Source organism: Castor canadensis, chromosome 2, assembly GCF_047511655.1.
Source record: "Castor canadensis chromosome 2, mCasCan1.hap1v2, whole genome shotgun sequence".
Taxonomy (NCBI): Eukaryota; Metazoa; Chordata; class Mammalia; order Rodentia; family Castoridae; genus Castor; species Castor canadensis.
This window is the reverse complement of record NC_133387.1, coordinates 66,634,456-66,650,985: the sequence shown is the minus strand read 5'-3', so window position 1 is coordinate 66,650,985 and position 16,530 is coordinate 66,634,456. Positions and strand designations below refer to the sequence as shown.

The 16,530-nt window shown below is 37.8% G+C and overlaps 2 protein-coding genes and 1 pseudogene across 23 annotated transcripts in view; 1 reads left to right on the top strand and 2 right to left on the bottom strand.

The window, feature by feature from the left end:
• Srpk2 (SRSF protein kinase 2) overlaps window positions 1-11,833 on the top strand; it is a 200,325-nt gene extending 188,492 nt beyond the window's left edge. For all 16 annotated transcript variants that reach the window (XM_074064938.1, XM_074064939.1, XM_074064936.1 and 13 more), the window contains one exon: window positions 8,615-11,833. In XM_074064938.1, coding sequence (XP_073921039.1) covers window positions 8,615-8,799 — 185 coding nt within the window. In that variant the 3' untranslated portion in view covers window positions 8,800-11,833. The remainder of the gene's footprint in view (window positions 1-8,614) is intronic.
• Window positions 3,785-3,892, bottom strand: LOC141421175 (small nucleolar RNA SNORA26; annotated as a pseudogene).
• Window positions 11,834-13,240: 1,407 nt separating the features above from the next.
• Window positions 13,241-16,530, bottom strand: part of Kmt2e (lysine methyltransferase 2E (inactive)) — a 79,418-nt gene continuing 76,128 nt past the window's right edge. For 4 of the 7 annotated variants that reach the window (XM_074064928.1, XM_074064930.1, XM_074064929.1 and 1 more), the window contains 4 exons: window positions 16,320-16,408; window positions 16,088-16,213; window positions 15,829-15,944; window positions 13,241-14,897 (listed from right to left, as the gene is read on the bottom strand). In XM_074064928.1, coding sequence (XP_073921029.1) covers window positions 13,392-14,897; window positions 15,829-15,944; window positions 16,088-16,213; window positions 16,320-16,408 — 1,837 coding nt within the window. In that variant the 3' untranslated portion in view covers window positions 13,241-13,391. The remainder of the gene's footprint in view (window positions 14,898-15,828; window positions 15,945-16,087; window positions 16,214-16,319; window positions 16,409-16,530) is intronic. The other 3 variants (XM_074064932.1, XM_074064933.1, XM_074064934.1) reach the window with 2 other exon arrangements.

The following is a 16,530-nucleotide window of genomic DNA, read 5'->3' as shown; positions in this document are numbered from 1 at the left end:
TAGCCCCGAAAGTGGCAGTTGCACCTTTTCTCACCCATTTGGCAGGAGCCCACTTCAAACAATGGTTGCTGAGTTATAACTGCTGAACCAAGATTGGGTGTGGATGGTTTCAGAAATGTGCTTTTCTTGAGTCTGTTCATGACTGGAAGGCAGGTTTCATGCTGTCTTTTCCCTCAGCACTCTTACTCCTGAAACATCCTATTGGTGTGTGGCTACAAGTTACCACCATGATCACAGGTGTTTTAGGACTTGTGTGCTGGAGTTCTTTTTGAGCAGCTTATTTGACCTGTGGAATTTGTCCTCTTCCTCCCTCCTGCCCTCCCTCCCTCTTGTCATTATATAGTTATATGGTACAGGCTGGTCTCGAACTCATGATCCCCTAGCCTCCTGAGTGTTGGGATTTCACTTGTGCCACCATATCCAGCTCTTGGCATCCTTTTTAATGGCAGACCAAAACCATTGTGACTTGGTGTTACTGTGGTAACTAGAGTGCTTTTTTTCCTTCCTTTTGATGTAAAGAGACTTGTGATAAGGCCAGAAATTCCTAAGGTGACTGGGAATTTATACTTAAATTCTTTTCTGATAATTGTTTATAATGGTGATCAGAAGGACTTTGGGATTTGATTGGAAGTCACAGGAATATTATGAGAAAGGAGGTCTTTTCATGAAAGTAGATTTCAATATGTCTCTGAGGATAAAGGAAATGGTTTTTTGAAAGATGTGCTTTGGCATATTCTCCAAGTAATATATGAATATGCATTTTTGGAGATAATGGAATGTGAAAATACATTGATTTACATTTTTCTAAAATACCACTGTGCCAAAACAGAGAAAACCAAAATTTAAAACTGCTATTAAGTCACATTTGCAAGACTTATCAAGAGTTTTTTCTTCTCCTTGTCCCCCCTGGATGAGGAGCGTTTGATCCCCATCATAGGTATGAGAAGAATGGAGTCTGCACTAATTGACTTCTTTCAATCAAATTGCAGCTGATTGACTTCTTTCTTGTTTATAATTGAAGAAGTAACAACCAATACTAGTTTGAATCATTTGTTGACTGTGAAGTTAAAAATTAGACTGGAGTTTTGAGCAGGAAATGTAATTGCTGATGTCACTGATTGCTGATTAATTAAAAATTAATTTGCCAGTTATTCACATTAGCCACCAAAAACCATTAAGAAATCAGGGTGTGGAGGTGTGGCTCAATGGAAAGCTGTTGATTTTGGCCCTGTCTTGTCCCCGATAAGTGGTCCTTGAGAAGTGTCCCAGTGCCCAGGCAGCAGAAGTCTTCACTGAGCTGTATTTTTTTTTAACTAATCTTTTATAAAATAGACTATATTATATTTACCCATTCTTTGTGTTGAGAATGGAAGTATTAAAGGAGACTGTTTACTTTAAAAATAAAAAGGTTGTTCCTAGATTCGGACATCAGCTGCATTGAGATATATGTGAGTGTATACACAGGTGTGCATTTCAGACTTAAAGACCTTAGGAGATGAGTTTTATAAAGATAATGTATTACATATCTTTAATATTTAATTTGAGCTGAAGCGCATCAGAATGGTTTGAACTTACCTGAACAGCATCAGGTTCTGTGAGACCCATAAGGAGTAAAGCTCTTTTGTGGTTGTATGACCCTCAGAAGTTGCACACTGCCCCTTTTTTAATTTTTTTAGTTTCAAGTTTTAAAAGATTATCATGCCATTTCAGATTTACAGATTTACAGCTGTATAGATAAATGCCACTCATGGGCATTAGAACAATTTGTGAATTTGTGGGATATCTTGGGTCTCACTACCTTTGGAAACTATGAGAAGGAAGGACATGGGCCTCCCTTGAGGCTGCCTTCTGTTAGCCCATGGAAGGGTCCGCTTAGAACTGTTTGTTGTCAGTGTGAACTTGAGTCTTTGTGTACATAGATAAGAAAAGTTTCCTCATATTAGTTAATGATGAGTCAGTTCATACATAAACTACTTTCACCACAATTTCATTTAAAACATTGACTTTCCAAGAATGTTTTTTCCTTTTCTGTGATGTGACCTTAGAAGATGGGCTCACTGAGAGTAGGTCCTTGGTCTTTTTACTGCTGGATCTCCAGGATGGAGATCAGTGCCCAGAAAAGATTAGGCTCAATAAATATTAACTGATTAATTTTAAACATGTTAACCTGTGTGCAGTTTTTGTTCTGGATAGAAACATTTATGAGCTAGAAGTAGCTTGAAGCAGTCCTAGTGTAGCTCTGGCTATCCTCTTTGTGTAAACCTGGACCAGCATGGAGAATGTGTGGTAAAGTACCAGTGGCTGGAGTTGTGATGTAAGACTAGACTGGTGCTGTGCCCTAGAGGCAGAGTGCATTGTCACATGAAACACACAACAAACTGCAGTCCACACAATGGATTTCACTTTTAATTAATGTTTTAATTACACGGTTTAAAACTTAAGCAGTTTAGATGCAAAAAAAAAAAAAAATGGAATTATTGCTGTAACTATTTCCATTATACAAGTTGAGTATCCCTTATCCAAAATGCTTGGGAGAAAAAAGTGCTTCAGATTTTGGAATATTTGTATAGATACATAATGAGATATCTTGGGGATAGCTCTAAACACAGAATTTATTTATGTTCCATACATATAGCCTGAAGGTAATTTTATACATTTTGGCTATAACTGATGATGTGAGGTCAAACTGGCAATTTTTTAGCTGATGCCTAGTTTCAGATTTTGGCTTAGGGTCAACCTATACTTGATCTCATTTATTCCTATCATTTACCAAGTAGTGAAGAGTATGCTTTGTGCCAAAATTTTAAGAATAACTTTGTTGGGATAGTTCATATTCACAGAATTGTGCAAGTGTCACCATTGTGTAATTTTATAGCATTTTCATTATCTCAGAAAGAAGCTTTGTGACCATTCATGGTTAGTCTCCATTCTCTTCAACCCTCAGACGCCCAGTACCCTACTCTCTGATTCTATGGATTTGTCTATTCTTGATTATATAAATGGAGTCATACATTATGTGGGGTTTTGAGGGGTGTGTGTGTGTGTGTGTGTATGTGTGCTGCTAATTTAGGGCTTCACACTTGCTAGGCAGGTGCTCTGCCATTTTATCCATGCCCCTAGCCCTTTTTTGCTTTAGTTATTTTTTAGGTAGGATTTTTTGGTTTTGCCCAGGTCCAGTCCTCAGAGTGTGATCCTCCAACGCATAGCCTCTCACAGAGCTGGAATAAGAGGCACATACCGTCATGCCTGGCTTATTGATTGAGATATGGAGTCTTGATGACTTTTTGTTTGGGCTGTCCTCTAACCTTGTCCATCTCCACCTTCTGAGTAGCTGGATTACAGGCATGAGCACTGCACCCAGGTTACGCAGTCTTTTGTATTTGGCTTTTTTCTTCCTCTTAGCATGATGTTTTCAAGGTTCTTCTGTGTGTTAACATGAATCTCAGCACCCCATTCTTTTCTTTCTGTTTTGGTGGCAGTGCTGGGGGTGTAACCCAGGGCGTTGTGCTGTATTACTGATAGTCTCCCTGTGTAGCTTTAGGATTACCTTGAACTCACTAATCTCGTGCTTTCCTGAGTAGTGGGATTATAGGCATAGGCATATGCCAGTATCTTTAGCTTCCCTTTTATGTGTGCATAGATATACCACAATTTGTGTATTCATCTATCAGATGGTGGGCATTCAGGTTTGTTTCTGCATTTTGACTATTTTAAATAATGTGGATATGATTATTCATGTGTAAGTTTTCGTGTAGATACATGTTTTCATTTCTCTCTTTTTTCCAGTTGTAACTCCAGACAGGATTCAGAGAGTACAAGCCCTTCTCTGAGATTTTCTTTACCCTTCTGAGTTTGCCTCTTAAAGAATTCTGCATTAACCTTAAGAGTGCAAAGGAAAGTGTTCATTTCTCTTGAATGAATATGTGGTGGTTGAAATTCAGAGTTTTTTATTTCAATGAAGTCTACTTTATATACCTTTCCGTTTATTTTTGCTCCCCCAGCTAATAAATAATTACCTACTTAATGGTCATGAAAATTTATTTTTCTAACAATATTAAAACTTAATAGTTAGGTCTGTGACCTATTTTGGTTAATTTTCATAATGTGATGTGAGGTAGGGGTTCTGCACATTTTGAACTCAAATATTTATGTGGTCTTTGTCTACTTAAATAGGAATTTGTACCCATTTCTTAGATTTTGTCTCTTGCCTGGTATGACTATTGGTAGGTTTCCTTCATATGTGTACACAACTAAAATTTATCATAATCTAATTCATATTATCATTTACTTTAAAATTATCAATATTCACTGAAATATAGTACCAGGGTTTTCCTTTATAACCCTCCTATGTGTGGTTTGAAGCCTCATATGTTTCTGTGTTTAATTCTGGCATACTATAATTTCATAGACAAATAATATATTTTCCTTCACAGATCGTTTACTATTCAAGAGAAGAGTGATGGAAGTACTTAAGATTCTCTTATAGTTGGGGACTGGCAAGTACAGTTGCTATCTCAAAGTCTCTACTCCAAAGGAGGAACCTCCATCCCAGCTTCCTTACTGTCTGTCTTCCTTGGCTCTGTCCAAATAGTTCTCAGCAATTTGGAAGCTCTAGGGGCACTGGGGTTTGAACTCAGCAGAGTCTTTCCTGGCTTTTTGAGCTCTCACATGCTAGGGTGAAGGGGGGGCGGGGGGGATGGTGGTATTGTGATGCTAAAACTGACTGCTGTTGTTACTGGGAAGACTAAATGCTACTTGGTGCTTTTGAAAAAGGAAGACTAGAAGCCAGGCTTAAAAAAAGTATCTAGTTGTCTCTAGATTTGTTTCCGTGAAATACATATTCATATATTTTCCTAAGAAAAAAATTACCAAGTTACAAGAATCCTTTAATTTGATAAAGAGCTAATTTTTACAGAAGGAGCAAGTAGTAATCTCATCACTGTTTTCAGGACAGCATGTTTTCTTCCTTCATCATAGGGCTCAGACAGGTTTCTTTCCCTGTTTTTGTTTGGCGTTATCCAGTGTGTAACGTGTATTTCATCCTTTTTAGAGACAATCTCAGTTCTCTTATATTGCCAGTACTCCTGCATATCCAGTGCCTTGGTGTTTAGTACTATTTTTCATTCTGCATATTTTGCTGTTTAAGACCTCATCTTTGTACATGCAGGGTTTTGTTGTTGTTGTTTGTTTTGTTTTTTAATTTCCATTGCAGTACTGGGCTTCAAACTCAGGGCCTTGCAGTTGCTAGGCAGGCACTCCAACACTTGGGCCAAGGGCCAAACCCCAGCCCTTTTTGCTTTAGTTATATTTCACATAGGTCTCATGTTTGTTCCCTGGCTGGCCTAGATGATATCCTCCTTTTTATGTTTTCTGTGTAGCTGGGATGACAGACATGCAGCCCCCGTAACTACCTTTTACTGGTTCAGATGGGATCTCACTTACTTTTTGCCAGGGCTATCCTCAAACTGCAATCCTCCCTTATCTCCACCTACCAAGTAGCTAGGATTATAGGCCTGCACCCTTGCATCCATTTTGCTTTGGGTTATTTTTGAGATAGGGTCTGTGCTTTTTTGTCTAGGCTAGCTAGCCTGGGCCATGATAACTCCTCCCTACCCCTTGCTATGTAGTTGGGATTACATATGTACACACCATGCCCAGCTTATTTGTTGAGATAGTGTCTCATTAACTTTTTGTCTGGGCTGATCTCAAACCTGATCCTCTGGATCTCTGCCTCCCAAGTAGCTAGAATTATAAGTGTGAGCCACAACACCCAGCCCACATACAGTTTTTTATGTGGTATTACTTGGCCAAAGTATGTTAAAATTTTTTGGCTGCTCTGTGCATATATTTTTATTAGTTTATAGTGTAGCTAGTTGTGTGCAAATAGTTTTTCATAGCCTTCCAGTGTTGTGATGTTTTTATCAGTATTATTTAAGCACTGTTAAAGCATCTGTAGTGGTAAAACTTGATTTTCATTGAAGTGGTACAGTCTTTCCTTGCTATCTATGGTTCTATATCCACAGATTCAACTAACCACAGCATGAATATATTCTTTTAAAATTGTGTTTAACATGTACAGTGTTTTTCCCTATTATTATACTCCAAGCAATATAACTATTTACAGAATTTTTACATTTTATTAGATATTATAATAATCTAGAGAAGTATACAGTGTGATAGTCCTGACTATAATCTCAGCACACAGGCTGAGACAAAAGGATCTCAAGTTTGAGGCTAGCTTGGACTACATCATGAGACCCTGACTCTTTAAAAAAAAAAAATTACAGGAGGATATGTGATGTGTATAGGTTATATGTAAATACTGCAGCATTTTATTTAAGAAACTTGAGTATGCTTTGATTTTTGTTACTGGTGGGGAGGGTTCTGGAACCAATTTCTGTGGATGCAGAGGGATGGCTCCTTAGTTTGATATCTGTTGGCAGGCATCATATTTGATAGTAGAGAGTCTTAATCCAAAAACTGACACCCTCAAAAGATGTTCTTTTGTTACTGTGGGCAGTCAGTGTTTCTCAGTTATGCATTCATTAGCAAACTCCTTGGGTAATTATCCCAAGATAAAATAATTGAAGTCACAAAAGTTCTCTCCCCTTCCCAAAATACTTATTTTAGAATGTCATTGGTGAGTTTTCTTAGTTTGCCCTAACTGTTGTTCTGGTGAGATCCATAGTCACTGTAAATCAGTATAGTCATGCCACGGAAAATGGGGAAACTGAGAAACAACCTCACTATTAGCAAAGCTGGTGTTTTGGTGCACCTGCTTTCTGTGTTCATGGGTATTTTCATGTTCATTCTTGTGGTTATCTGTAGAACATAGTTTTGAGACTCTCATTACCTGACATTGTACCATATGAGTTGCCCTGTGTTCATTGATAGTAAATAATATTCAGGTGGGTGTACCTTGGTGAGTTTTTATTAGTCACCATTTTCCTGTTACTGGGCCTATTTGGGTATAGGGGGATGCTAGAGTTTATCTACTTCAACTGGATTTCTAGAGCTGGAGTTTCTGGGTTTCAATGATAAGTCGTCAGTGATTGCCCAGACCTCCTTCTCACAGGCGGTCCCTTTCCACTGCCCAAATTGCAGGTTTGCTTCCTCAGTAAATATAGACCCGACTTCCTGCAGGCAGTCTTAATTCTGACATGGGAGCTAGAAGCTTATTTATCACCCATTCCCTTTAACAAGGAACCTTCCTACAAGTTAGCTTATATAGAATCCTGTGCATAGCGTAATTAATTGCAGCTGTGTAGACATCCCTGTTCATAAGAACAGGCATTATGAGAATATAAGCCAAAGGGAAGAGCCATTGTGGGGTAGGATTGTAGGATTGCTGCTTTTCTTCTTGTAACTTTAGGTAATGCTCTTGTTTTTGTTACAGTTTAAAAGGGGGATGTTTCTGAATTGATTAGAATAAATGGATGAAATAGCCCAGGCATCCTGAGAAGACTTGTGTAAATACAGCACTGATTCTCTACTGATGCATATTATGAAAAAATTTTTACCTTCTGTGTTAGACTGTAATAGGGCAAAGGGACAAGAAATCAGGCCCTGCATGAGGTGTCTGCCCTGCTTGAGTCCTGGCTGAGTGCAGCTGAGGCATCTGTTCTGGTCCAGGGCCTGGGTGCTGTGCGGGGCTTCCTCTGTAGGAGGAAGCCTCTCTACAGGTGGGGTGGGTGTCTTGTGAAAATTTCAAACAGGCTGAGAACGCTATCCTGACCTTTTGGCAGTAGTTTGACTTAAAAGTAACTTGTTTTCCATTTTGAAAAGGTTGTTGCAGTTCACAGGCCATTCACTAGCTTGTCAGTCATTCTGCCATGCCAGCCAGAGCTGCCTGTGTAACCCAGTTCTTTTGGGTAGTACGTTTTCTGCTACAGCTAGCACATCTTAAAAATTGCACCTTCAAGGTTTAAAATGTGATGGCCTTGGAATCTTAGATTTTACAAACATGGAGAAACAAATGGTATTGAGTTGGGTTGCCGTTAGCTGCTTGTGGCTATTTAAATTTAGACAAATTAAAATTAATACGTCACTTATTTAGTTGCCTCAGCCACATTTTATGTGCCTGTTAGGCATAGGTAGCCAGTGGCTGCACATTGGACAGCACAGGTAAACAGTGCAACTCCACTGTCACAGAAAGTTCTGTCAAGAAAAAAAGACTTATTTGCACGCTAAATGCAGAAATAATGGCACAAGGAGTTCATATGGTGTGTATCTTAAAGGTTTTTCTAAGCAAGCTTGCAATTGTCAAAAATTCCTACTTGGAGTGAGTACCTCTCAGCCTTTGAAATGAAGACATTCTGGGCATACCCAATACACCCCACTTACTTAAACCTAGAACTGGCGTGAATGGACTGTTAATTAAACCTTATTTACATCCACTGAGCCTAGCTGAAATATGACATGGTCAGTCCTTGGTACCTTAACGTTTATTGCTTAGAGGTGAAAAGCTAACTTTCTTTGTTGTTGCCATAAAGTTTTGAGCAGGTAGGTTGTCTGCTTCATTGAAAAGAACCTGGCTGGATCAATTATGGAAAAATACAAATTTGGAACTTTCTTGATACTGTTTTTGTTTTTGTTTTTTTGGTCCCCTCTGCAGGGGAACTGCGGCATATCACCAAGCTGAAACCCTGGAGCCTCTTTGATGTACTTGTGGAAAAGTATGGCTGGCCCCATGAAGATGCTGCGCAGTTTACAGATTTCCTGATCCCCATGTTAGAAATGGTTCCAGAAAAACGAGCCTCAGCTGGCGAATGCCTTCGACATCCTTGGTTGAATTCTTAGCAGATTCTACAAATATAGCATTCTGAGCTAGCAAATGTTTTCCAGTACATTGGACCTAAAACGGTGACTCTCATTCTTTAACAGGATTACAAGTGAGCTGGCTTCATCCTCAGACCTTTATTTTGCTTTGAGGTACTGTTGTTTGACATTTTGCTTTTTGTGCACTGTGATCCTGGGGAAGGGTAGTCTTTTGTCTTCAGCTAAGTAGTTTACTGACCATTTTCTTCTGGAAATAATAACATGTCTCTAAGCATTGTTTCTGGTGTTGTGTGACATTCAAATGTCAATTTCTTTTGAACGAAAAATACTTTCCCCTTTGTGTTTTGGCAGGTTTTGTAACTATTTATGAAGAAATATTTTAGCTGAGTATTATATAATTTACAATCTTAAGAAATTATCAAGTTGGAACCAAGAAATAGCAAGGAAATGTACAATTTTATCTTCTGGCAAAGGGACATCATTCCTGTATTATAGTGTATGTAAATGCACCCTTGTAAATGTTAATTTACATTAAATATGGGATGAGGACTCAAATTTCAGAAAAACTACCAAGTCCTGAGTGCTTTATAGTCTAAGTTGCATGTAGCAGACTTTCACTGCTCCAAGGAGTTGTACAAACTTTTCATTCCATAACAGTCCGTTTACATGGATTTCAAACAAAGTGGTTCTGGATTACAAGATGTCATTCCCGCTATGGCACTTTAAAGGAAGAAAACACATGCTTCTCACCCTAAAAATAATCTAGCAGTCCCATTTGTATTTTTGCATATTTTTAAAAGTACTTTTAAAAAAAAGTGATTTTCCTTTAAAAATGTAATGGCTTAGTACCATGTAGTATTGCCTCCTCCAAGTACTGTAAATTAAATATGTAGATTAAATTGGGCAAGAGAAACATGTTCAGTGTGTGGAATGAAAATACTCTATTTTTGGAAAAGCATGATTGTGTTTGTCTAAAACACAAGGTCTGGTATGTACAATTTACAATGCAATGGGCAAAGTATATGCTTCACACCTCAAAGGCAACAGTGACCGTGTTCATTCCATAGGCAGCTTTATGGGTTGGCGACAGCAAGTTTTACTCACTTTTTTTCATGAATGAGAAAATGATTTTTCCCTTTGCAAGTTGCACAGTTTCTGTTCATGCATTTCCTCAAAATTAATTGTAGAATCCAGGATACAAATCGTTAGTAGGCAATGCAGTTTTAAAATGTATGCTATAGAGGTATATCCAGCCTCTTTTAGAAGTCAGTGGATTGAATGTCATTTTATTTTAAATTTTACATTCATTAAGGTGCCTCGTTTTTTCTTGACTTTGTCCATTAACATTTATCCATATGCCTTTGCAATAACTAGATTGTGAAAAGGTAACAAGTGTTGTAACAATTATTCATCGTTTGGGGTGCTTGCAGTTGTCTTAAAAAATTAAAGTGTTTTGGTTTTTTTTTTCCCCCCTAGACATTGCCTTGGTCATTGCCCTGTATTTTCAGTGGTAGAATCAATGAACATTTGCTATCAGTTATAGTGTCACCAAAACTTAAGGAAATACCAACATTCCTGATGTGAGAAGTACAGTTGTAGAACATGCATTAAAGCTTACTGTAAGGAAACTATTGTTTCTTAAGGGCAGGAGAGGTTTAGGAAAGGTGCTATAGTATAGATAGAGTCATTATCTAGAATGTCAGTGGTCCCTTTTTACTCATGTTTCACCAAAAACATACTGACTGCATTTTGTTTGAGCATCTCAAATTTTCTTTTTTAAAACAGCATTCACAAGGAACAAGGCACATAATTCTCTTAAGAATTAGCATTATATCACACCTTGCTGTGAGGTAGAATATACCATTCATTTATGAGATGTGCATGCTAAGTTTTTCTAATGTGGCCATAGTTTTCCTGTAGTTTCCGACAGATGGTAGCTACAGACCAGTATTTGCTATTCAGTAGATTTCCATAGAAAACATTCTTACAAGAACCACAGAGTACATTTATGTCTTCCCCAAGTCTATAAGAATTTTTACGAGGGTAATAGTACACTTAAATGAAATGTCTTCAGTTTCTGAATTTTAAGGTAGTATCTGTATGATAAAATACTCTAATTAGTTCACAATATAGAAACAAGTCTTCTAGAAGGAATATACATTTTTATTGGGTACCATGTGGTTTTAGCAGATTCTTGGTGGCTTGCTGATAAAAGAATGTATATAAGCTAAAGGAGAACCACTGGTTATGCTAACATTACATATCCAGTTCAGTGATTTTAGTCAAATGTCCTCTGTCTTTTCCTTCCTATGATACATGTAAAGTCTTCATGGAAAATTACAAGCAGTAGGTCACATACATGATTACAGCAGATTCAGAAGCTGGCTATCTGGAAACTGGCAGATAGAAATGCCCAAAGTCAGAGGAAAAAATAGACATGAAGAACTTCAAAAAAGCATACAGTTTATACAAATAAGTGAAAACTGTTTGCTTCTTCCTTTACCTGGACCATATTTAACAGGATAATGTAAGGAAACTTTGCATTGGTGTAGAGAACTTGTTTGTTTCTGAATTCAAATTAATTCTTAAATTATACATCCTTCTCACACTTTTTTAATATTCAAAGTTTAGTAGAGGACAGTGTTTGAGGGTATATATGTCCTTCTTCAGAGTCACATTTAATCATTTAATATTCTACAGTTTACACAAAAGCTTCTATATGCTCATTTGGCAGGCCAATTTGAAATTGAAGAATTAAAAATACTTAAAAGGATAAGCCTATTAAAGAGAAAATGTTGATATTTCATATGCTAGTTAACTTTGTTCTGTTTGAAACTATCAGGGAATGGATGATATAAAGCCATTTCTTCTCAAACGTTTCCTTACTGAATATCGTAAGTAGAATTTTGTTTGACAAGTCAAGGATAGCTTGATTTATGTTCTTCTAAAACTTGAAGCTGATTAGAAGTGAACCCTAAATGAGCTGTATTAATGTACCACTGTTAGCCAATTTTCAAGGGAAATGGAAATTAAAATGATAAAACATGACTTAAATTACTATCAAATCTCATTCAGTCATTTTTTAAAGTCTTTTTTTTTTCTGATGAACAAGATTTGTATACTGTGCCCAAATTATGTTAAGTATTTGATGAAAAGTGTGTTGATAAACATTGCACTGCTACTGGATATATTTATTACTCTTGAGAGGTAGAAGGTAAAGTCTGGGAATTTTTAATTTTTCTAAAAGTAGATCTAGCATTTTGTATTTCAGCAATAAAATACTCACTTGAGAGGCCATCTCCATTTTATTTGACAGCTCTGAGGGCAATGTTGTTTTCCTTTTAATTTTGCATAGCCAAATTAAATTTAAAGAAATGTATTTCCCATGACTTATTAAAAAAAAGAAAACCTACAGCTAAATATTAAACATTAATCAGGACATTTCAATCATGTTCTAAAATGTGCAAATTAGATATTCCTGTTTTAGGCAAACTCTTCATTTTCAAACAACTGTTGTAATTGCAGTCTACAACTCTATCATGTGTGATGCATTAGTGGTCTGGATTCATTTTGTATCAGGTATTTACGTAAATTTACATAACATGACTATTTTAAATAATTGCTTGTGGCTCTTGTTCCTGAAAAAAGGCAAGTAGGAACCATTTTGAGAAGCAACCCTTACCGCCTCTAGCTGCCATCCAACTGAGGTAGTAGTTGCTAAAGAAAACTTAAAATTCTTTTCCTTACAAATTATATTTGAAAACTCTTAACTTGTGTAAAAACATTTAAGCAGTCCCCAATCTTAGAAGTTGTACAGGACAATTTGGTAAAACTGACATAATTGTGATTTATTAACATGAATTAAAATGCCCAACCAGTGCTTCAATGTGACAGTATATTTAAAATAAAAAGAAAGAAAGGTCATATACTGTACTACTTTCACAAAGATCACACAGTTTTTGCAAAAGACTTGTCATATGTACAATGCTATATATATATCAAATGAAAAAGGCTGTAAGCAATTATATATGCAAAAGAAATGCAGTATTTACAGTTTGTCAGACATTAGAAATCATCTATACATTAAATTACATTTTGTTTGCAAATAGCTGATTGATAAAACAAAATGAGCCATGTCCATACCAAACTATAAAAATCTGTATTGCATTTTATACCTAAGATGCACTCATAGAACTGCTGGCCAAAAAAAAAAAAAAAAGGAAAGAAATTAAAAAGAAAAATCCTCATAGTGCTATTACTTAGCTGTATACTCAATGTGTATGTATAAAATAATACAGAAAACATTCACTAAATGAATTTAACTGCAACAATAAAATTTAAAGGTCATGTAGCATTAGATCTACTGCCAGATGGAACAGCTGGAATGTTCACTTACAAAATAAAGATACCTAATACTGGCTGAACAGCACATTTCTTAAGGAATTTTAAAAAGCAAAAATGGGAAAAATACAATGGAAGAGCACTGGTGTTTTGTTTTGTTTTTTTTTTATACAAACTTTCATGTACAAGCTTTAAAAAGTACCTTAACAGGTACATATGAAATATACAGTTTATCTTACAGAACATTTTAAAAAATGTTATTGGAGTCCATTTTAATGCCACCCTGAACCATGGTAATTGTTCTGAAATGTTGGTGGCACCTGTGCTCTGTGAATTGGAATCTGTCCAGGCACTGGAGATGCCTGCTGAGGTCCTTGTACTCCATGTGGCAGGGCCACAGAGCCAGGATGAGGACAGAACCCTGAAGCAGTAGGTGTTGGAATACTGTTTGGTCCTTGGGGCTGGAGATGAGGACCTGCAACTGGTAATGGACAATGTGGCCCTGTTCCAGAAGGCTGGTGCTGGGGTCCCGGTCCCAAAGTGGTGTGATGTGTAGCTTGTGAGGGATACGGTGGTACAGCTGGATGACTAGTTGAAGGAAAAAGTGGAGGTCCTTGATGAGGTGGGTGGTGTAAGGCTTGACTTGATGTCGTATGATGCCCAGAAGCCAAAACACTGGAAGGAGGAGGTGGGGGTGGGGGTGGGGGTGCTGAATTTACAACATGCTGGTGTTGTGCTTGTAGACCTTGGAGTCCTGTGGAAGGATGGGGTGGTGGGTGGTGATGAGGGGCAGGACCAGGAGGTGGAGGGGGTGGTGGTAAATGGTGTCCAGCAGTTTGAGAATGAATATGTGACCCAGGGGTGACAGCATGAACTGGCCCTACTACATGTGCTACAGAGTGCTGCTGATGGGAATTCGGCTGTTGAACAAGGTGTGGTCCTGGAGCAGGTGGCGGTGGAGGCGGAGGTGGGACGACAGCAGCAGCAGTTTGATGGTGAATGGGGGGGTTCTGAGAGGGCAAAAAATGTCCTGGAGTAACATGGTGTCCTGGAACTGATTGCTGGCTTGTGGTGCCAGGAAGTGCTTGGTTTGGTCCAGATGTAAACACAGTTTGTTGGGAAAGACTACCTTTGAGCTGATTATAATTCTGAAAGTTTGCAGAGGGCTGCTGGTTTTGATAATAAGATGAAGAAGGAGGCGGAGGGGGTGGAGGGGGTGGTGCCGTACTATTCAGACTTTGTTGGTTAAACTGACTGTATGTTGCTGAAGATTGTCCTGAGGGTGTCTGTGTAAATAATGCTCCAGAAGTTGCCTGCTGAGTATTGGCTTGAAGGTTCTGTGCTGCTGGATAGAAATTTCTCTGAGACTCTCGCTGAGGGGTTCCAACTTGAGGTGACTGTGAATGATGAGGCCTGTAGGGAGATCCTAACTGCTGTGAAGGAGGCTTTGGTGAAAGATAACCATGCTGCACAGGTGTGTGAGGCGTGGAGGACTTAGGAGGGTTTTCTATGTGAGGTGACGGAGGACAGTGCAACTTCGTTGGTGCAGAAGGCAGCTTTTGGGCAAGTTGCTCGGTTGCATTTCGAACATGGGGCTGAGGATAGTTCTTTGAAAGTGCTGTAGTGTTATTTGATATATGTTTTTGTTGGAGCTCTGTTTTTAGGTGAACGCTGTTCTCAGCTTCTGATACAGTAACTGTTGCCTCCCAGTGGGAATCTGGTTTTGTGAGTATTTTCCCATGTGGTTGAGCAGGAATTACAGGTCCAGGTGAACCAGGCTATGAAGAGAAAACAAATTGTATAAGCTTAAGAAACAATTTTACATACCTTGAGATATATTCTTGTTGGTATTTAACGTTTTTTAAGTATTAACTTTTAAAGGGGGGGGGGGCGCAGATAACAGTATTAGTTTGAGAAGTCAATTAGAGGCTTGAGATTTTGAAAGGTCAAGTTTTTTCTGTACATTGAATAAATTCTGGTAGTGAGCTAAAATTGAATTCTCTTATTTTTTGTTGAAGACAACTTGAGGAAATAATGGTCTTTAAATTTAATCTGCCTTTTCTTCCTAAGAAAAGAAATATCTCTGAGTCTACTCCCAAAGAACTGTAAATACTTGGCAAGTTTCAATTCTGTAACTGAAATTTCTATACCCAGCCTAAGGATAAATTGCTTTGGGTAAATATACTTGGTCCCTCAAACCACTTGCACTTCCAATGCCCTTTCACATTCCCTTTAAGGAGTTCACATATCAATGATCCATACAAAACTACTTAAATGTATATGATAATTTTTTGTTTAGAAAAATAAAAAGCCAATCTCAGATTCTTCATCTTTAGTTTCCAGTAAAATATATGTTGCCTCAGGTTATCACATCTTCATAGGTCAGAATGGGTATCATTCCTTTTAAATGAATGTCACTGACCTTTTGTTCTTAGAGAATTGGCTGGTTTAAGTATTTCATTAAAAAGTTACGAATTTCTCAGACACCACTAGAATAAATAAGTAGAACTTCAGGAAAAAAAATAACTTGAATGTTTGGCCAGAATTGTCTGTTACAGTTCAGTGTGAGTGATGAGAGAATGAATAAAATAATAAACATAATTGAGTATGTTTGATAGGAAGTACCCAGAAATCACACACACAAAAAAAATCTTTCTGCACATTTACTATCTTTTCTGAATTCCATGTTATTCCAATATTATTTATTACCTTGCTTATTTTTGAAGGGCTTTTACAAGTGTTTTGAGAAGCATCTGCGGATGGGTATTCATTTGTAGTTGCAGATTCTAGATTTTCAGGATCCGGGTCTGTAAAGCAGAAGAAACCTACGGTAAATGTAAAATGACATGATACATTCTGTCTTTTATTGGCACCACAAAGCAATGTACATTCTGTTAGTCTAACTTTTTTTTTCTGATTTAAAAAAGTGTTTAAAATAACAGCCCTGATAGGTCATTAGCTTACTGACCTTCCGCAAGTTCACTGATAGAAGGGACTAGGCCCTTCGTGTGCAGCTGGGGAGTGTGATTTGAATGAGATGAAGGTGAAGACTGAACATGACTCGGTGAACATGAGATACATGGTGATTCTCCCCCTAGAGATGAAGCAGAGCAGACCCAAAGAGAACATTAGCGCTCACAGCAAAAGGAGTGCAGGGATTAGCCAACTCCACTTTTTGGTGAATGAACAAGCTTACTTACCACTGTCTTTATCTTTTCGGTGATCACTGAGAAGTAAAGCTCTCTGATAACTCCTTTCTCTCACTTGTTCCACTGAAGTGGAGGCAGTCCTTTAAAATAAAATTATGTCCTCAAGTCAAAGAAGCTACTGCCAGATAGTTTGGTTTTTCTGTGTCTCTTGATCGGCAACATGTCCTCTCAGACCCAGGATTGTGCTCTACTGGGAAAATAC